Below are 22796 nucleotides of genomic sequence, written 5' to 3'. Positions count from 1 at the left end.
ACAACCTTTCTCCCTCCTCTATGTGACATCCTTTTATATATTTGAGCATGGCTATCATATCACCCCTTAACCTCCTCTTCTCCAGGCTAAACATGCCCAACTCCCTTAGCCGTTCCTCATAAGGCATCGTTTCCAGGCCTTTGACCATTTTGGTTGCCCTCCTCTGGACACGTTCCAGTTTGTCAGTGTCCTTCTTGAACTGTGGTGCCCAGACTAAAACAGCTACCTCAAGCAGCAGAAGCCCCCAAGGAGGCATCTTGTCATCTCCACAGAAATGGTGCTGGTATTGGCCGAAATTGTGCGATTTTGGAAAGATCTCACCCCAAATTGGCACTGATGCTGTTACTGCTACTCTGCCAGCAGGGGAGGTGGCAGTAGAAAAGTGGTGCCGGTGGTCTCAGGGCAAGGCAGTTCTTCCCTTTTCGCCTCAAGTGGCGAAACAGGACGTGTATCCCCTAGTGGTAGCAGGGACAATGGAGAACAGGGCTGCTAAAGTGTCAGCAAGGTAGGGCTGGCATGGGCAGAGTTCTATCTTTTGTAATTTATTTCAGTATTTTGAAACTGTGAAGTTTTCCATCCAGAGAGATCATCAAAGTGACACAGATTTACAAAAAAAGCAGTAATAAATGAACTCTGACTTTTTAATTAATTCAGCGCTGCTACTTATTTCCCAGCAAAGCTGCAAATTCCTTTCTTTCATTATTCTTGTGCCATAGACTGACTCCAACTCCACCCAACCAGCACACTGGCAGCCCATGGACTATCGATTTATCCAAAAGCAAACTCATGCACTGCGTTTCTGACTTCATTCCTATTGCAATTAGCTCCTCTTTCCCACCCGCACCACACCTCTCTTTTAATCATGGATATGCTAAAAGGAGTCTGCAGAGATGCCGAGGCAAATCCCTCACAATCGGAATTACGTTTATCGCTAGCAGCATTTTACCCACCCTCCATCTGAGCCTGCCAATCCAAGCCTAACCCTGACAGTGCTGTGGTGCTTGCAACAGGGCTGCTGGACTGATGGCACTGCCCTGACTTAGTGCACTCACATGATTCTGACCCTGCCTTGGTCCCAGCTCTGCCCAGGTAAACAGCAGAGACGTCAGTTTTGGGAGGGCAGTTTCACCACACTGCATGCCTCACTACTGCTTGAACAAGTCCACCTTCTGCTGCTGCCAGTGTCTCAAATTTCAGTGGCACCCTGTGTAATGCAAAATCCAGTACGACTCCTGCCTTTCACCTTCCAATGGACTTCACAGTTGTGGTGCCTGCTGCAGCACCCCAGAAGCTCCGCGCCCGGTGCAGTCGTGCTCCCCTAGAACCGTCTTTGCTGCTGCAATCCATTCCCAATCCACATACCTATCCAGTGTGCAAGGCAAGTGGGAAATGCTGCTCTCTGTTGCCACTGCTCACATCTCAGAGAGGACATGTGGGGAGGCACGGATAGCAAAGAGGAGAGGAGAGAACAAGAGGGGTTGCAGTGGTCCCTTGCAAGGTAGGGGAAAAGGTAAAGGACCCCTGGAAAGATAAGTGCAGTCAAAGGCGACTCTGGGGTTGCGGCGCTCATCTCGCTTTCAGGCTGAGGGAGCCGGCGTTTGTCCACAGACAGCTTTCAGGGTCATGTGGCCAGCAGGACTAAACCGCTTCTGGTGCAACAGAACACCATGATGGACACCAGAGCGCACGGAAATGCTGTTTACCTTTCTGCCGCAGCAGTACCTATTTATCTACCTGCACTGGTGTGTTTTTGAACTGCTAGGTTGGCAGGAGCTGAGACAGAACAATGGGAGCTCACCCCGTCACAGGGATTCGAACCACCGATTTTCCAGTCCGCAAGCCCAAGAGGCTCAGTGGTTTAGACCAATAAGGCCGGCCAAACCCAGCAGTCTGACAACTGTACTATATTGTCTCCTGTTGGATCTCACATAGTAAAAGCCACTTTGAGGAGGAAGCGCAAAGGCTGGGCTGGCAAATTTCAGGCTCTGTAGCCTGGAGACTCTGAAACTCAGACTCTGATAAAGATGGATGCCCTTATCCTTTTGGCTATGCAATCTGTGTCTCAATATAAATAAATAAAAGGAACATCAAGCTGTGCCACTAAAGGGACCACGCAGCATCAATTGCCAGAACAAGTGGATTCATCTCTCTGATGATTAGATGCCTGCAGGCTGAAATACCTGTACTGGCAATTTGGATGTGGATAATTAAAAAGCAGAGTCTTATTAGAATTTCTTAAAGCTAATTATTAATTGAAACTAAAATGTCTTTTAAAGCTTCATCTTAGCAACGAGATTAAAGAACTACATTTTATTAGGGTTTTTTCCTTTAAAGAAGCAAAGTTTGAAATACTGTGACTATCTGACAGTATAGTCTGCTGCTAGCAACAGCTTCCAGGACAGCGGTTGCTTTTGATACAGATACCACAGAAAGATGTCTTGCATGAGAATACAATCCAAGAATATGCAATACAGTGTACTCAATGCAAGGATTCCTCTAGAAACCAATTATATTTATCTTATGCATTATCTATATATTCAAATATTCCTCTTGACATAGCCATGGGGTGTGTGAATGTTAAGGACAATAAAGCTATTACCCATAAATATTTTTTGCAGCATTATCAGCTTGCAATAAGTACAGCTGTTACTCAAGATATACTTTTTCTTTAGGTGAGCCACAACTTCTTTAATGTGCATTTTAAACGAACATCGTACAACTACTGTTATGAAATCTGGATAAGAGCAAGCACAAACAAGGTCCTTCCTCTGGCTACAAATGAGGAGGAGAAGAAAGAAAGGGATTCTAAGGCTTCACCAAGGCTGGCTCCTCAATGTGAACACAACACAAAACCATGGTTTGGTCATGCTGTGTGCCAACTATTGGAATTATTCCAATGTGTGGTGCCCTGGGTAAAATTGCCCAGTTTGTGCTATGAGCCACTCCTAAAACAGGGGCAAATTGTAAGAAGGCTTTCTCATGTATTTTTATATATATATTTCAGTCTAAAGCTGAAAAAAAAAAATCCATTGGAAGATGACACTTTGAAAATGATGTATTTTTCTTCTCCATAATCTGTCAGTCAACTTATTTCCTACACCGTTTTAGAAAATGTGACAATTTTTAATTGCATGTTCTTCCTTGCTATTATCTATTCAAGGGTGTGTGTGTGTGTGTGTGTGTGTGTTTTCTCTAAGAGAATATTATATTCACATTATTATTTCCAAGACACAGAGTTGCCTAGCAATCTGGGAAAGTGGAAGGGTGTAAGGGTGTGTGTGTGTGTGTGTGTGTGTAGGGGGAGTAATAACAACACAGACCTGTGAGATTACAAGGCAGCAGAACCGTTAAATTGGTTTGCAATACTTATCAAGATGTTTGTTTCTAAATGAGAAAGGATATAGGATTTGCTCGAAGCCTGATAAAATCTGTGGATCATTTCTCAACACCCTCCCCAGCCTTACAAGCTCTCGCTTTGCAGATATGCCTTTATTGCAAAACAGAGTTCTTCCATTTAGCTTCATTAGCTGCCAAACAACTAATAAGGGAGTCAGACTACAGTGCTGTGAACTGCTGGCCTAACATTTCATGACTGTTCCCAACTCAACGTGGGGCAGCAAGCTATGCAGAGCCATTCTCAAAGAAAAAGCCAGCAAAATGTCGCAAAGCATCTAGCATAGTCCTCTAAGACCGCAACCCTAAAGACTCTTGATTCTGAGTCAATACACTTTCACTGCACAGTTAACATATTTAGCTATCACAAGACCTATTTGGGCATACAAGTGACATAGAGGAGATAAGGATGCAGGACATATGAATGAGTCTTGGTCCCACCCTTAATGTCCCCATCATGCAGGAGTGCCAGCTCAAGGGGGTCAAGCCCTTTTGCCCCCCCTAATGTTTTGGGGGTCGGGCCCCTCCAATGTCCAAGTAGCACAGAGGCTCCTTTGCCTCCTCCACCTGCTGCGGAGGGGAGGGAGAGTTGGAGCAGCCTTCTGCTGGTGGCAGAGCCAGGAAGAGAAGGAGAAGGAGCCACCAGCCACTGAAGCCTTGCAGCCACCCCCAGCTCCTCCCAACATCCTGACATCACACGCACGATGTCAGGACATCACATGTACTCCATTGCCCCCCAAATCGCTCTCGTAAGGTCGCACCTCTGCCACCATTGTTCCCTTCCCTTCTTGAGCAGGTGGGTCTGAAGAGGGCTTCTATGTGTGTTTGCATGGACAATGACAACTGTGGTCAGTTGAAAACAGAAGCCCCTCTTCACACGTTCACTTTGAATGCCAAAAGAGAGTTTTATCTTAACCAAAGTCAGGCATTATAACTCCCTCATGTAAGAACACCAGAAGAGTCCCCCTGGAGCCAGCCAAAGGCCCAACTAGTCCAGCCTCCTGGTCTCACAGTGACCAGACAGATGCCCAAAGGAAGGCCTGAATGCAATAGCTGTGATTCCCAGCACCAGGTATTCAGAGGCATACTGCATTTGATAGGGAAAGTCTTACACATCCATCATGACTGAGGAGCCATTGGTAGCCTTACTGATAACCTAACAGAACCACAACTTCCAGGGTACTATAATTTAACAATCCTCCCCTCTTTGTAGGGAACTATAGGAATTGGAACTTTGTGAGGAGAATAACTATTTACTAAAAACTCTCAGCACCCTTAGCAAACTACAAAACCCACGATTCTTTGGGGGGAAGCTGTTTAAAGCGACAGAATACTGCTTTAAATGTGTAGTGCAAATATGGCCAAAGACTGGGGGGCAGGGGAATGGAAAATGGAGAAAGCCATCCGTAGACCTGAGATACAAGTGAACAAGGATAATGACCAATGTGTTTGGAGCAGATAATTCATTCAGTGCCACACGGAATTTCTTCCTTACCTGTACTTTCGTCCATGCTCTCCTCAGAGACATGCTCATTTTGGTGCACCCACTCCCCATTGCACTTGAAGAAGATCTGCATTGCAGGCACAGCTCGGCAGCGCAACACAATAGGGTTGCTTTTGATTATATACGCATCGTCTGGCTCTTGCAGAAAATGGGGCAGTGTCCCAGGAGCAGACGGGATGGACTCTGGGAGGGTTTCGCCATTGTCATTGCCTGCAAATGAAAAAGAAAGGAAATGTCACACATGAAGGAATCCTGGTCAAATACAAATCAGATCATGGCCCAAATAGGATGCTTGGACCTGGGTGTTGTTGTTTACAACATTCGTGATACATTTGGCCAGCAGCAACAGTTAACATGACAAGATCTGAAAGCAAAAGATCTCAGCAGGATGGATCTGGTCCATGACTGGATAGGAAGCATGCATGGTACTTTCAGTTCCATTTAAGAAAGGAAAGATGATTATTATGATGATTTAACTAACTAACTAGTGAATTGAGACAATGGGGGCACACCTAGCACATCTATGAATTGGCAGTTCAGTGAGTGTGCTCACAACTCAGAAGAATTTGCAGCAGACTTCCCCAAGCTGGTGCCTTCCTGGTGTTTGGGACTAGGACTTCGATCAGCCTTAATAAGCGCACCCAGTGCTCAGGAGTGATGGGACTTGTAGTCTAAAGCATCAGGAAAGCACCACCTTGGGGAAGGCTGACCTACAGCCATCCAAGGGTGCAAATTTGTGCAGTAAGATTAAAGACATGTAGCACAAAGGAAGAGAGTGAAATTCTAGCCCAAGGGGAATGCAAGAAAGCAAGTTTGCTGCGCACATGACAGAATTATCATATTAAGAATAAAATATGCATCATTACTGATGTGAAATATTCACTAAAATGGAAAACACTGATATAGTATCAACATCCACCAAGACTCTGACAGGTATCCCCATTTTACAGAACGGAACAGAGGCTTCATATAAAAATTGCTCCAACATTTCACAGGAAAAACAGACAACCCTTTGCACGAAAAGCTAGAATGAGCCTGCAGCAGAGTCCAGTTGCCTGAGGAGAACATAATCCAGCCTACAAGTGTGACATAAGTAGGAACTAATTAAACATATGCAGCAACCGAAGGTGGTGAGTCAACCCATAGACAACTATAGGTCAACGCAATTAAGCATGTCGAAGGTATGAGAGCTGCTGAGGGATTTTGCTGTTCCAGGCCCATGAAAGCTATCATTAAAAATAAAAAATAAAAAATTAAGTCACTAGCCCTTCTAGAATTAACATGATCAAACATAATGTGAAAGCACCACTCAAAACAACTTTTCGGTAAGCCAGTGGGTGAAATTAGAGCAGGTGGACCAGATCTTTGCCTCTCCCGCCCTACATACGTCACTTTGACTGACAGACAAGTTCAGAGATTTACTCATAAAAACAGCAAAGAAGCATTTATCTGCACTGGTCGCATGGGAACAGGACAGACACAAGAAACAGTTTTGCCACTGTCACACTGCATTTTGCCCACAGGATCACAATTAAGTTAGTCTTTGGTAAAGAAGGCAGTCGATGCTCTCTTAAAGTCTCCGAAGTACTTTTGCTTTAACGTAAACACGTGCATGCATTTTTTAAGATGGAGCTGCAGGGACATTTCATATGATTTAAATTGCACTCACACACTCCTTAATGTATTGTTAAAATGATGCAGTTCACCCATTTATGACATGTCAACCGACAGTAAATATTACATCCCTGTAGGCTTTATTAAATCCATGCATTAGAAGGAACAAAAGGCATTAAAACATTTTATGCGAGAAAAGAACTCCCTACTTCCATCGGTGCCTTGAGCGATGTCAAAGTTGTACATTTCGACTTGTACTTATGCAGTTTAATAGCCCGTGAAAAAAGGATGGAATATTCACAAAAAAATGTAATCACCTAATCATAGAATATTAGAAAGGGCCCAACGGGGCATTATAGTTCATCCAGAACCCTAAGGGCTTCTTGTTATCTAAAGCATCTTTTACATCATCACCACCCTGATCCGTGAAGATTTGCCATTTTATTAAGAGCATTGCAGAGTAGAATTTCAGCGGAAAAGAAGCTCAGATATGATTTGCTTAGTGTTATATATATATATATCCCATTTGGGTGGTGTCTGGGGCACTCAAGGCAGGCCCAAAACAGAATCTGGTAGGCGCTAGGCAGATTAAAATGATGGATGTTCTGGCAATCTTGCTCTCTCTGTGGAAAGTATGTGTGCGTAAGAGAGCAGAGGCAGAGCAACAGTAGCAAGAAGAAAATGCACCCACTCAGGTGAAGTGGCTCAGGTGAAGCAGGTGGGAGAGCTAGCTAATAGCACCTGGACAAAGTTCCATCTCCCTCACCACAAAAGAAAATAAAGACATAAATCTGGAACCAGCACAGATACCATGTGATGTGCATCTTTAAAAATATACAGGCAACAATCGGCCTATCAATTTCTTCCCAAACTCGCTGGTGTGTGGTGCGGCCATATGCCCCACTGTACCAAGTATAGTCCTTTATCTGAAGGAGTCCTCTGTCTGACCCACTCTGGAAGAATGGCAGATGAAGATGATTGACTATATGGGATTGGCAGAAATGACCAGCAGAATCCAAAACCAGGGAAAAGAGTTGGCGGAAGAAGATTGGAAGAAGTTTAAAGACTATTTGCAGAAATATTATAAAATTAATGAATGTTAGAATGATGTTGGACAGAAATCAAGTGGTTCCTAGCTGTAATGCCCCAAGAGAATATGGAAAATAAGGTTTTGAAATAAGCAAAAACTAATGGAGAGGATTTGCTGAATTAATAATTTGAATTGGAATATAAGAAAGGGAGGTATGAGGAGGTCTGGAAAATAAGTTAAAAGAAAATAAGTAAAGGGAAATTTTATGTGTTGCTTTTTTTTTAAGTGGTTTTTGTATTCTTTTTGTATTTTTGTATTTCTGTGTTTCTTTTTTGTTGTTTTACAATGTATTATTCTGGAAAATTTCAATAAATATCTTATAAAAAAAGGCTGAAAGGCTGTCTCGCCCACAAGTTCAATATGAAAATACAAAACCCTAAGAAGGGAAAGCCAGGGGGACCGTCAAGTTGCTCATCCAACATTTAGCAGCACCTGGACAGCAGACCGAACATGCACACATGGGTTACCTGGACTCAGCCTTCCCCACTATGGTGGCATGTGTTGTAACTCTATTTAAATCACAGTTATCGTTTCAAAATTTGCATACATGCACAAATGAGCAGATGCCAATGTTATGCAAATCTGTATCTTTTTGGGGAGGGCGACGCATTTCCTCTCGAATTAAATTAAGCCACTTCCTAGTTGACATCATCACAGCAGCCCTTGAACGATAAAGAAAATAAAACATTGTGTGTGTGTGTGTTTGACAAAATTGTTTAGCATCAAGTGGGGCTCTGGAACATTTCTGCTTGCAAATTATTAGCACTTTTCATGTTTATATCCGTCATTTTTCAAGATGGAGGCTATTCGTAGCTTCAGGGAAAGAGCGTAATGCCGCAATGAATGACAAGACCCAACAATCAAACATATTGTGTGCTGTTGTTTTCGTTTGCATTCTTGGGAAATTACCTTTCAGAAAGTGTTTTGTGTTTTATGCCCCATGCGCTCACGTAGTAGGTCCTCTAATTCTTTTTATGACAGTAATGAAAAGAAGAGGCGAGAGAGTTAGAAAGAAACACGAATGCAGCGTTTGTCATTTTTCAAAGCCCTGATAGCAGCAGAAGCAACAAATCTTTACAAATTTTAAACAAAATGGAAATATAATTAAAAACTCCCCCTTAAAAAACCAAGTTTCCTTCTTTTAGAAGATGATAGTTTGAATGATGTTAATTCTTTGCACTATGTAAGACACATTTTAAATTAAAAAAAAAATTCTTTAAAAACTGAATTAAACACCCTCTTATGGAAATAAACAGCATTAGCCATGTTACAGCAGGTGCCGGATATGCCATTAGCAAAGTGCTACATTCTAAATTTTTCAGGTTTTATGGACTGCGATTTGGTAGCTTTTTACCATTTATACAGCCCTATAAAACCAAACAGCGTATTATTGTAGAAAATATGCCTTGGGAAGTACCTGAGAGCAAGCAAGGAAAGGTTTTTTGGTCGTAACAAAACTAATATCTTACTTGCCTAGAAATGTTCTTTAGAGCAATGTGCACATTTCCAAGTATAAAAACAGGAAGGTAATGCACCACTTGCCATAAAGGTGAACAAGGATCTAGATCTTTTGTGAGCTCAGACTGTTCTCTGAAGAAAACAGAAAACAGGGATCACATTTGCAAGCAGACCGACAACTGGAGGTGGACATTACCATTTTTTTTCCTGTGAGCACAAAATGTTTATCACCTTCTATACAAATGGTTGTCTGGGATAGGGACTTACTATGTTATTTGGATGTTATTTTGGATGTATTGCCTAAACTCCATCTTTGGGGTTAGGGTGTAGTATTTTAGTTTATATGTGTATGGTCTTGTTATACATTTGTACCTTGGAAGCCAAACGGAATCTGTTCTGGAAGTCCGTTCGACTTCCAAAACGTTTGACTTCCAAGGCGCGGCTTCTGATTGGCTGCAGGAGCTTGCTGCAGCCAATCAGAAGCCACCGAAGCCCTGCCAGACATTTGGCATCCAAAAGAATGTTCACAAACTGGAACACTCCAGTTTGACTTCCAAGGTGCAGCTTTTGATTGGCTGCAGGAGCTGGCTGCAGCCAATTGGAAGCCGCAGAAGCCCTGCCAGACATTCAGCTTCCAAAAGAACGTTCGCAAACTGGAACACTCACTTTCGGGTTTGCGACGTTCAGGAGCCAAAACGTTCAACTGCTAAGGCATTCATCAACCAAGGTATGACTGTATATTGTAGGAATCTAATAAAAACAACAGCATGAACATGCAGATATTTTTGGCACCCCTAAGAACATATGAAGAACCTGCTGGATCAGGCCAATGGCCCACCTACTTCAGCAACCTGTTCCTATAAGGTTATATCCAGTTTTAGCCATACTCAGACTGGACTAACTGAAATTAATGGACACAGCTAACTCTGATGGGTATTTAGTAGGATACAAGCCACAGTGGCCAACAAGATGCCTATGGGAAGTCCGAAAACAGGACCAAGCCAACTCAGCATAGTCTACGCTGACTGGTGGCAGCTGTCCAGGATTTCAGACAAGGTTCTCTCCCGGCCCTACCTGGAAATGCTGGGCATTGAACCCAGAACCTTGTGCATGCAAAACAGATACTCTTCCATTGAGCTAAGGTCCTTCCCTCAAGTTAACAAAGTTGGTGGCTGTTGCTACTTCTTGTAGTGTGAAAGCCAGAACTGTAATCCCTCCCTAAAAACACAGAACACATTGCATACTTGTTCCATGTCAGGAACACTGGAGAGAGATTAAAATGGGGGCTGGCTTGGATGTCACTGGAACCTATGGTTTGCTGGTATATGCATAACACCTAGGCTGACATGTTCTCCCTCTCCTCCTCTTGCGTGAGTACAAAGCGATTGAAAGCTTTTATTCTATAAATAAGAAAATTAAACTGTGCTATTTTCAGGTTTGCATTCTTAAATATTCCACATTTCTGCATTACACCTGAATACAGATAACTATGGTTTGTTTTTGGAGCAATCCAGGAACAAACCATAGTTCCCTGTGTCTTCTAACATTTTCCCCAACCCTCTGCAGCACATTTGGGGTGGGTACTGAGCACATGCAGAGGGTGGAGAAGGATAAAGGTGGAGTTTGTTGTGCAAGTGTAAATCCTTGCACTAACAAAATGAATGCATTGGATATTCCCCCATAGTGCTGTGCATACATAGCTGGAAAGAGTATTTTGAACTTGGGATGGGAAGAAATTTGGTTCCGTTTACATTTTAATATGAAACGATCTCATTCACTCTTCTCAAAACAATACAAAAAGCTAAAATGCAGCTATTTTTTTGAAATTTACACTCCTCTGAATTTGTGATGCAGTTCTCCAACCAAGTAATGTATACAAAAAGGTGTAATAAAAATACATAGATTATATTAGACTTGCAAAACATTGTACATTAGAAAAACTGAGCACTATTTTTTTTTATCAGCACCTTTTAAAATATATATATATATATATGCAAACTGATGCAGAAATGAGCACAATGGAATTCAAGATTGAAAAAGAAATGAGAACTGAAACTGACCGATTTGTCCATCCCTATTTACAACCTCATCAGGACCTATGATTGGCAGGCAGCATGAACCCCCTGGATTGGCCAGAGCTGTAAGAAATGCCCAGAATAGAGTCCTGTGGAGTTCAGTGGAGCTTACTTCTTAAAGTTAAGTGGGCACATGATTGCAGCCTCCGTCTTTTCACGTCAGTCACATCTTTGCTTGGCTGCACAGCCAGAGGCTCCTGGCTTTATGCTAACGCTCAGTTTTATGTGAGCAGATTAGAGCAATGCAAAACTATGGCTGTGAATGGCAAGCCCTACCCAAGGGTTAACTCGCTGTAGGTTGCATAAGAGCATCACACAAGCGATTATTAGCATGGAAATCACATTCATTATTCAGATGGGAAAACACAATCAGATGGGCCTTGTCTGTGTGCTCTTAATCAGGAGAGCAGAGCCCCCCTCCTGCTTTTGCATTAGGATTTCTTTTTGAAATTACTTAAGATGTTGATGGGAGCTGGAGATTTGATGTCCACACAAATCCCTAATACCTTTGCACCTTTAATACATGGATTTACTAAAGCCTACAGGGACATGGTATTTAGCAAAGATTGACAATAAAGGAAACAGCAAGTAGAACATGCATGCTGATTTGTTCCATGGCTTATAAAGGCAGCAAAGCCTTACAATATTTGTGGCGTGGGGGCACTTATTACTTATTTGGTACACTGAAAAAGTAAGTTGGGATTTGCATGACTTCAACATGAACATAATTTCAAAGGGCTCTGCCATAACTCGTCACTGCATCTGTTCTTTACAAGTTACAGTGCACTTAGGTTAACCCCATACAGATGCTCTGCTTGATGAGCAACCCCTTCTGGTGCACCTATATCCCCACATGTTGGCAGGTTGGTAAAGACTCATTGGGGTCAACCACCCCAATGTAATCTAAATACAGAATTGGTGGCTATTCAAATTACAAAAACTGAACTATTAAGCAGCTTATAAATGCTTTTAAATGACAAAGCAGTAGATAACCCTGGGCTTCCCACATAACTAGACATATATCAGCAGGAAGGGCAAGGCAAAACACCTTTTGGATTCTACCTATGCGATGTAAACAGATCTTGTATAGAACAAGGCTTGATTAGGGCCTGCTTGTGCATGTGGCTTGTGAAATAACGAGACACTGCAGGATGTCTGTGTGTCAGGACTGAGTCATAGGCAGCAGTCAGAAATGAACCAGGAGCTGAGTCAGAGCCAAGGAACATGCAGAAGTATACCAGAGCCAGATAAAACCTTGGCTGTGATGTAAAATCCATGCTTTACAGTCCTTGTACAATGGGGTACAGTGGCTAGTATGGTGGGTAGAACCAGTCCCAGTGCTGAGAAGAGGAACACAGCAAGCTGCCCTATACTGAGTCAGGCCATTGGGCCATCTACCTCAGTACTGACTACACTGACTGGCAGCCAGGGCTGTCCTAAGCATATGTGGTGCAGGGGTTCAAAGATCCACCCAGTGCCCAGTCCCAGGTTGCCCAGTCCCAAGTGCACAAGGGGGCGGAGCTGGCTGGCCACCTCAGTGTCTTGCTGGCTTGGTCGCCGCTGAACTCGCGGCGCAGAGCTGCCTGCAGCAGAAGAATCCACTGTGGCGCTCTGAGCAACGGGCGGGCTTTTTCCTGGACTCAACTCTTGGGACCCGGACTCTCGGCCTGGCACCTCTGAGAGCCTGGCGCCCAGGTGCCCCGCATTCCTAGTGCCTATGGGTAAGACGGCCCTGCTGGCAGCAGCTTTCCAGGATTCCAGACTGGGAATATTCAGGAAACGTTGGAGACTGAACCTGGGACTGTCTACATCCCAAGCAGATATTCTACCACTGAGCCCTTCCCCATAAAAATACTTCTTTGCCTGGAAAGTGCTTCCCAACTGCAATTCTGATGCCTCACAACTAGGGATAGGCAGGTCCATTGATGTCTGGTCCATTCCAAATCTCAGGGAGGACAGAACTGTCCTGTTTTGTTTCAAAGTGGATTTTAATGGAAAATGCTTAGCATTCTACCCAGAAACACAAACTTTTTTTAAAAAAGGACTTAGAAAGTAATCTGAGGGTTGTGCATGTCCTCTGTGCCCATATTCTTTCTTTAAAAAAATGTAAAACTTCTAAAATAGAGTAGTGTGTGTGTGTTTAGTATCAAACTTACTGCACAAAGGTGAAAAGAAAATGCATTTGTTGCTCCACCCACTTTTCCTGCCCATCACTCTCATGTAGTCCCTGGAAGATTGCCCAGAAGGGAATGTGGCCCTTAAGTATAGAAAAGATTTCCACACCTGCATTAGGAAACGCAACCCTTCCCTTAAAAAAATAATAAAAAAATAATCACCTAACATATTTAGCCCTGCAAAAAGGTAAAGGGACCCCTGACCATTAGGTCCAGTTGCGGACAACTCTGGGGTTGCAATGCTCATCTTGCTTTACTGGCCAAGGGAGCCGACGTACGGCTTCCGGGTCATGTGCCCAGCATGACTAAGCCACTTCTGGCAAACCAAAGCAGCGCACAGAAATGCTGTTTACCTTCCCGCCAGAGCAGTACCTATTTATCTACTTCGCAGGAGCAGGGACCGAGCAACGGGAGCTCACTCCATCGTGGGGATTCGAACCGCTGACCTTCTGATCGGTTTAGACCACAGCGCCACCCGCGTTTCTGTTTAGCCCTGTACCTAAGCTTTTAATTCTATGTGCCTAACAAGCTTTAAAATCTAAAATGCTCCGCAAAAGGCAAGCTTTGAGCAGTCGTGGCCACTGCCGTGCAAAAGGTTTAGCCAAGCAAGCTTGTTCATCATCATCATCATCCAATAATAATACCTTTATTGTCAATGCACAACCTGTGTACAATGAAATTAACCGAGCCTCCCCCCCACATACAAATACTCAATCTCATTGCACTCTGTGTGCTTGTTGCACAACACACCAACCCTGAAAGTCAGTTGCACTGTATTATTTTCCGTTCAGCAGCCTAACAGCCCACAGATAGAGCCCAGCTCTAAGTATTGTACTATGGAGAATCTTGCTGTAATACAAGATAACTGGCTACAACTTCGTAGGAACAAAATCTCTTCGATGTTGCAACAATGTTTGGTTTGCCGAGAGTTCTCATTTATTGCTACCTAACAACCCTGAATAAGATCAGCCCTAGATCCTGCTCTCAAGACAGTTACTGCTCAGGAAAAGAGAAGGAAATAAAAAAGGGGGTGGGGGAGGGGATATCCAGCTAAGTAGAAAAGCCAGAGGCTGGGGAATGGAACATGTATTGATCTTCTTCTATCATTCTTTTTCGAAGCTTCAGTACAAACATTTGGCTTTTTGAGAGTCAAATCAGGAGGTGTCCCCCCAGGTGGGGGAAGAAAAAGAAAACAAGCAGGCAAACAAACAAAAGCAGACACAAAACCCATGCACCCCTGCTCATCCAAAATTCCAACAGAGACTTCCTTTCTTCTTTGACAATGCTTCATCAAACCAGAATCGAGTTTGTAGTCAGAGACTGAACCATGGATGCACTGTGAAACTGTTTAAAGAAACAATAAAAGTTCTTGGTCTAATAGGCCAACTTCTCATCCTACTTCCACAGAGGATCAGGCTATCAAAGTCTATTGTCCATTATGACCATGTTGTACCTCCACTGTCAGAGAGGTACCAGTTGCTGAAAATCACAAGTGGGGAGGGTCCTTAAGAACTTGGGGCCAGTTTACCTGTGAGATCGCCTTGCCCCCCATGTGCCCCTTCGACTGCTTTGATCCGCGGAATTGGCACTACTACAGGTGCCACATAATAACTCGATCGCTTAGTGAGCTTCCCGTACCCATCCTGTTGGCCATCATGAGAAAAGGACATTGAAGTAGATAGGCTTCCAGCCAGATCCTGCTCGACTCTTCTTACATTCTGCTCCAGAAGTCCTCACTCCAAATTTACCACTTTCTCTCTTTGTCTGGGTTATGGGTAACCCTGCTGATGGTCTGCCATGGAACAGGATTCACCCCATCAATAAACCAGTGGATCAGTTACCAACAGTAGCATGCAGCCTGAATGCCATAGTGAAATTTCCACAGAAAACACATTTTCTGAATGAGCAATTCATCATCTGCAAGGTAGGGTATACTATGAGTTTGCTTAGCAAACAGATTGTGTCCAAGGAATAGTCTGAAGAGAGTATGCGGTGGCAAATTTTGCAAGTGCAGGAGCCTATTTATGACAGCCGCCATAGCCACTCCCTAAACAAAAGTAAAATTTTTTTTTTTTTTTTTTAAAGACAGGCAAGACAGCTGTGTTGATCCAAATGACACACACTCACACCAAGGAGCAGGAGTATGTAGCAAAAGCAATTTTCGCAGTGATGGAATAGTGAGCGGGCAAAGGGGTGGGTGGGTGGGTAGTGGCTTGGTCGGCATCTTGAACTTTGGCTGGGGAGACCTGGATTCCTAGCGCTGATCACATCATCAGTTCCCTGGGTAATCTTGGGCCAGACAATGTCGGAGCCAAGCCTACCTAACAAAAAGGGATCACGAGCAAGGTGAAATAGTTCTCTTCCCTTTCATATTTGTAAACATCGCAAACACCGTGGAGATGCTGTAAGCTTCCGGCACTCTCTTTTTCAAAGGAAACGTAAACCGCCAGTGCTACTCCTGTAATTTGTCGTCACAATGCAAGAGTATGTTAAGACTCCCTTCTGCAGATGTAAGATGCTAAAACATTTAACTAATATTTGCAGCTTAGAAAATGGGGCAGGCGTTAGAGATTCCAACAGCATGCTTTGATTTAGAGCTTGCAATGCTACTCACATCAGCGTCCCCTTGACACTGTTGAGATGTTGTCTGTGCATCGCACTGTCACACAGAGAGATGTGTTAACATTGCCCCCCCCCTTTTAACGCCTTGACATTGAACAGTTGTCTTCCCACACTCACAATGACATTATTCTGCTACATCCTGATATCAGAAAGTCATCTCTGTTTCTACAGCACAGGCATCTCTTTTGTTTTCCCGTGTTTTCCTTTTTTTTTCTTTTTGACATTGTCTTACCATATCACACTTGTAAGGATATTATCTTGGCAACCCAATTATGATTGCAAGTTCCACTGAAAAGAAACACAAGCACTATCTCAATGGAAAATCTAAGAGGAAAGAACACATCATGTGCAGAATGGCTTCCTCTGTCAGGACATTTTAGCCACCTCACCATCTCTTGCAGATGAATTAAATTGTGCTATATTTTCTTTTGCCTTTGCCTTTCGGGACTCTTGTGCATGCAAGAAATGCTGTGTGACCCAAAGGCCTGTCAGTTCACTGTGGTATATTGCCAACTGGTGGTATTAAACCATTTTGACCGTGGTTCTGCCTCCTCAGTTGTAAATTGCTTATTCTGGAATGACTCTATAAACATTTAGAGAACACTTTAGCTATGCTTGCAAACCACGCTTTGCCAATTAAGGCAGCAGGGGAAGGTGGAGTCTTGGCATATATATCGATGTGCTGCCAGGCAGGTATTGGAGAACTCATCCAGCCGTTTTAATAGGGCGAAACAGTGAAGAGTATCAACTTTGCTGTTGCTGCCCTTAGTGTGTGGCTGCCCTGTGTTGTGAGCAGGGGGGAAGGAGGAATCTGCCCTACTTCGGCATTCCATTATGAGGCGGTCCAAGAGCTGTGGGCATCTGCATCCCCACCCACCCCCACAAAAACATAATGAAAGCTGCTACTAAAAGCAGCTGATTGTTTTGTAAATGCAAACGTTAGTTGTAAGCAGTATACTTTGACAAGGACCCCACGAACATACCTTTCATCCATTGTTATATGTCCACTGGAAGGAAACATAAAAGCAATCAACAAATGTAATTTACAGCAGTTCAACTGAAGGATGGGCCATTCTGTCAGTTTGGGTATCTCTGTTTTCCAGTCTTAAGTCTGGTTCTCCATATTTCTACAACAGTTTGTGATTCTTAGTTTTTAATTCCTCATGAAATTTTATCAGAACTTCAGAGCAATCTTCTCCTGTCATACGCTTTTGAATGCCATTTTGCATAATATGCGTAAACCAAGTTCCTCTAATGTAATGCACCTTTGTATGTTATTTTCACTAATATATGCATTTATATGCACAGTTTGCCTTATGTCTGTGTGTATTACTAGGCTGGATAACTGCATTGCAAAATTTGGAGAAGTCTAGATTTTGAAGAATGGCAGCGTTTCATTTCGTGACTCTTCTTGAAAAGTGTGAATTAGTGAGATTTGCCTTTAAATGTGGACTGAAACAAATTCTTCTTGCCTTCCTAGTACACACACACACACACACACACACACACACACACACTTTTTTAACTGCTGAATGATGCAGAAACGGGAAACTGACACAGACTGCTAAATCTGGTGCAATCGATCCTTGTTGCTAAGAATCTGAATTCCAGCTGTGCTTTCAGCTGGAAACTTCCATCCCACCTTAAGGTCATGAAGACAATAGCCCTCTCTTACTATTGCTGCTCAAAACTGGTGCTCCGATTCTGGAGCTCCCATAAACTCATCATATCTAACAGCCAGCAGTGACAAACCTAGGGCTCATCCACACTTCTGCTTGTTTTGTGCCTATAAAGCTTTTTTCTGCTTCTTTTCTGCTTTCTAGGCAAAGGTCCGAGTGGTTTTGCCTTTGCCCTGCCACTTTCCTTCAGAAAACCTACTCTTTAGCACTAGGTAAACGTAAAGGACCCCTGACAGTTAAGTCCAGTTGCGAACGACTCTGGGGTTGCGGTGCTCATCTAACTTTATTGGCCAAGGGAGCCGGCATACAGCTTCCAGGTCATGTGGCCAGCATGACTAAGCCACTTCTGGCAAGCCAGAGCAGTGCACGGAAACGCCGTTTACCTTCCCGCCATAGTGGTACCTATTTATCTACTTGCACTTTGACATGCTTTTGAACTGCTAGGTTGGCAGGAGCAGGGACCGAGCAACGGGAGCTCACCCTGTCGTGAGGATTCAAACCGCCGACCTTCTGATCGGCAAGTCCTAGGCTCTGTGGTTTAACCCACAGCGCCACCGGCGTCCCTCTTTAGCACTAAATTGGAACAAATGGCAATCCGGTGAAAACCTGATTGCCATTTATTCCACTGCAGAATTAAACTGCCGGTTTTCCAGGGTAAAAAAAATTGGGGCAACTGGAAGTGTGGATGAGCCCTGAAGCGCTGCATGAAAGCCAACCTTTCATCTCAAAACTGACTTCACCAGAGCTTCCCCGGCTTCTCCTAACCCTTCTCATCAGAAAGTTGGGTGACAAGTGGGAAATTGTTCTGCCAGTGAAAGAAAACAAAATTAATTTCCCCTGGCAATTTTCTGCAAGGATGCCCCCCCCCCCCAATAAGAATGTGCAATAAGTTGTGGAAATAAATATGAAATATTGCACTAGGGCAGCACACACAAAATCACCAGCTAGAAATCTATTCTAAGATTATCAGAATGTCAATGGCTTCTAGCTGATTTCCACTAATGTATATTAAGGCAAGGCTCACAGTTTTACATAGAGTGTTCCTGTACGAAATGAGAAGTTGTATTTTTAAGCTTCCTAGTTTTCCTTCCCACTTTATTATTATTTTTTAATGTTCTTTGTGCCTTCTATTATCTGACTACACATTCATTTTACACTTCATAGAAGAAACTTAGAAAGCAGATGTTACCAGACCCATTTTACAAATGGTAAGTGGCCAATATTTGTTAGGTGACTCTAAACAGATCCCAAAGTAGAAGTGTGAATGTCAGCCTGAAGCAGGGATAGGCTTGGGTAATGTTTGGTAGTATGTCACCCTGAGAAATTGGGTCAGTAATAAATTCCAGGGACAAGAAAAAGGAATGGTGAACTTTTAACACACACAACCCTCTTTTTGAACCAGAAGTGAGCTTCCATTCTAGTTCCTACTCATCCATCGAATCTCCTTTCAGCATAAGCCTTCCCAGCCAGCAGCTCTCCATCCCAGAAGCACATTCTTTTTATCCCTTTAAAGCTGATACGTCCCATTTAACACAGGAATGGAGCGCCTGTGGTCCTCCAGATGTTGTTGGAATACAACTACAACCATCATCAGCCATTGACCTTGTTGGCTAGGCCTGATGGGAGATGGTAGTCCAACAACAGCTGGAGGGCCACAGGTTTCCCAACCTTAATTTAGCAGTTATTGCTGAACAGATCTCCATGAATTCGACTCATCTTCTTAAAAGTGATCTATGCCAGAATCCACCAGCATTTCTCTAACCCTATCAAGGGGTTCTATCCATAGATGAGACCGATATGTGAGCACAGCCATGTTGATTATCCTACCCGCCCCCACCCCAACATCATGCACACTTCCAACTCTATAATTCTATTGTTTATTCACTAAACTTGTGCATGGGCCTCGGGATTGTGTGCTCCTCACTTCCCACAACCATGAGGATAACAAAAGGTTTTCACTTCCATTTTTGATTGGCAACAGTTTATTGTCACATCCAAAACCTAACCATCTGAACTACGGTTTAGAGAAGCAAACCAACTTCATACATCATAGTTTGAAATTGGATTACTAGTGTGGCTTTTAAAAAGAATTAGACAAATGAATGGAGGATAAGACTATAAGTGGCTATGAAACCTGATGGCTTTGTTTCACCTTCACTGTTGAAGGCAGTATGCTTTTGAATACCAGTTGCTGGAAACCACAAGAGGCGAGAGTGCTGCTATGCTCAGCTCCTTCTTGCTGGTGTCACACAGGCATCTATTTGGTGACTAGATGGGCCACTGGCCTGACCCAGCTGGTTCTGCTTATGTTCAAAAGGCCATAGTTAAGACCAAGGGGCAGCAAAGTTTTTCTGCAGGGGGCTGGTTCACTGTCCTTCAGACCTTGTGGGGGGCCAGACTATATTTTGGAGAAAAAAGATTCAAACCGCAACTCTCCCCTCCCTTCTCCACAGCACCGGATGAGCCCCGGTGGCTGCTTACCTGTGCCTTGTGAGCGGCAGGGGATGGCGGTGGCAGCGGCAGAGGGATGATGAGCGGCGTGAAAGGGCTGGCTCTGGAGAGGGGCTGCTCTACTTTAAATGGCACTCAGCCAACCACGGCTCCTGCGCCTTGCGAGCGGCAGGGACTGGCGGTGGAGGGACTAATAACAGCGTGAAAGAGGGGCTGCTTAAAATGGCACTCAGCCAACAGCTGCTCAACAAAGCCCAGCCTCCTTCCTCCTCTAGGCAGGGCGGGGAGAAGCCAGGAGGAAGGAGGGAGGGAGGAGGTGCCACCGCGGTGTGTGTGAGGGAGAGGGAGGGGGAAAGGGCGCAGCCCAAACGATCAGAATCCCCACACCGATCCATGCAGTGATTCCTGGACCATCCACGGGCCAGATCCAGAAGGCAACTGGGCCGGATCCTGCCCCAGGGCCTTAGTTTGCTGACCCATAATTAAGACTAATTGCACTGTGTTCAGGCTCAGATGCAGTTCTCAAAAGCAGTTACTTAAAAATGGTAGTGTAGCCATGCAGAATGAAAGGGGAACAGGGAACGAATGAAGCGGAGGCTTCTTCATGTAATGCTAATCTATTGTTTAGCTCTTAGTCCCAATGAGGGTAGTGTGAACCCATGACGCCATGTAAAGCCCCGTTGCTGTCCTAGCCATATTCTGAAACACTGATTTCTGACAAAGAGCGCTCTTAGAAACAATTATCATCAGTGCTTCCGTAGCTGCACTTTTGTGGATGGCAGAAAGACCATATTTTCCCTACATAGTTTCTATCACACATTTAAATATTTCACTGATGTTTTCCGTTGTACTCCCTTCAGCAGTTTCATGTGAAATTTACACTTTGGGGAAATTAAGAGAACCATTTTGCATAAACCCAATTTATAATAGTTGCATCAGGGCAGAGAGTTTATCTCCACCAATGAGGATTAATATGATCTTTAGAAAACACTAGTGGCCTTACCTTGCCAGGCGAGATGAATGTGTTATCCTATTGTAATCCCGTATGTATTCTAAATCTGTGTCTTACTTATGCATATTTATAAAAATGATATATTGCATTTATTAAATATTAAATGGATTACAAACTTGAAGAATCCTTCATGCATTTATTTAACATCTAGGTTTTTTTTTTTAAAAAAAGGAATATAAATCTTCTTTTCCCCTTTAAATTCACAAAAGGTTTCCTCCACCAGCCTTCCAAACAGGCAAATCTGTAATGAAAAAGCTTCCAGCATTCAGTGCAGAAAGAATATAAAAATGCAGGAGGTGGGATGGGGAGAGAGATTTGACTCTTAGAGGCTTTAAGGGGCAATGCTATGCAATTTTATGGATAGACTGATATCTATCCAATTCCAAACAATATAGACAGGGAATCCAAAAGGCCTTCACTGTTCTACTCTGTACCTTCAGGAAACTCAAACAAATTTCCCCAGCCTCAACATTTAATGATAGTTGGTAACGCAGATCATAGTTAAAGCTATGGTTTTCCCAGTAGTGATGTGTGGAAGTGAGAGCTGGACCATAAAGAAGGCTGATCGCCGAAGAATTGATGCTTTTGAATTATGGTGCTGGAGGAGACTCTTGAGAGTCCCATGGACTGCAAGAAGATCAAACGTATCCATTCTGAAGGAAATCAGCCCTGAGTGCTCACTGGAAGGACAGATCCTGAAGCTGAGGCTCCAATAATTTGTCCACCTCATGAGAAGAAAAGACTCCCTGGAAAAGACCCTGGTGTTGGGAAAGATGGAGGGCATAAGGAGAAGGGGACGACAGAGGACTAGATGGTGGGACAGTGTTCTCGAAGCTACCAGCATGAGTTTGACCAAACTGCGTGTGCTGGTCCAGGGGGGAGGTTACCATGGGGCGAGGTCCAGGACCTGAGTCGAGGGTCGGCAGACAGTCCTCCATGGGCGAAGCGGGGTCCACAGCGAGAAGCCGGGCAAGGACAGGAACTCTGGGGGAACAGGACTGGGTGCTGGCCAAAACAACTCTTCAACGACGTTGCTCCCGCAACCTGGGACCGGGCTGACTGGCCTTTATCTCCTCTGAGGCATAGGGCGGCCCCGGTCCATAGGTGACTCACCTCTCCTGGCCTTAAGGCGAGCTCTCCTCCTGGGAGAAACCAGTTCCCTCTGCCTCTCTGCCCTGAGCCTCTGCAGCTCTGGAGAGGCTGGAGGGTTACGGGACCCAGAGGCAGCCTCACCTTCCCCTGACAGGGCTGGGAGAGGCACACCTGTAGGCACTGTGTCCTCAACCCCCTCTGGAGCTAGAGTGGATTCACCTGGTGCCTGCTCCTGAGGATCCGGCACAGGTGCAGGTGCTTCAGAATCAAGGCCCTGCCCCAGTTCAGCCGGCCCTGGAGGCGGGGACTCCTGTGCAGGCTGGGATTCCTCCGGTTCAGCCTCTGAATCGGATTCCCAGGCCATCTCACTGCGGGAGGCAGTGGAAGACAGGAGTGCCTGGTGTGCTCTGGTCCATGGGGTCACAAAGAGTCGGACACAACTAAACGACTAAACAACAACACAGATCATCACTGAGGGGTCAGTTTAAAGCTTGGACACATATAGATGTATTAAAAACACCCCACCAAGACAATACCAAGACAATTATCACTGAGCAGGTGGAGACAACATCAGCAGAATGATCAGTCACAGCTGAATGAGCAGTTGGTCCATCACGGAAGCCTTTGTATGG

At 44.2% G+C, this 22796-nt stretch overlaps 1 protein-coding gene across 2 annotated transcripts in view; it reads right to left on the bottom strand.

The window, feature by feature from the left end:
* The window catches only part of UNC5D (unc-5 netrin receptor D), a 431213-nt gene that overhangs the window by 220932 nt on the left and 187485 nt on the right, over nt 1-22796 (bottom strand). For both annotated transcript variants that reach the window (XM_081843277.1, XM_081843278.1), the window contains exon 2: nt 4889-5107. In XM_081843277.1, the coding sequence (XP_081699403.1) occupies nt 4889-5107 (219 nt within the window). The remainder of the gene's footprint in view (nt 1-4888; nt 5108-22796) is intronic.

This window comes from Podarcis erhardii, assembly GCF_964252035.2.
Source record: "Podarcis erhardii genome assembly, chromosome: 16".
NCBI classification, from domain to species: Eukaryota; Metazoa; Chordata; class Lepidosauria; order Squamata; family Lacertidae; genus Podarcis; species Podarcis erhardii.
This window is presented reverse-complemented; position numbering and strand designations above follow the sequence as displayed.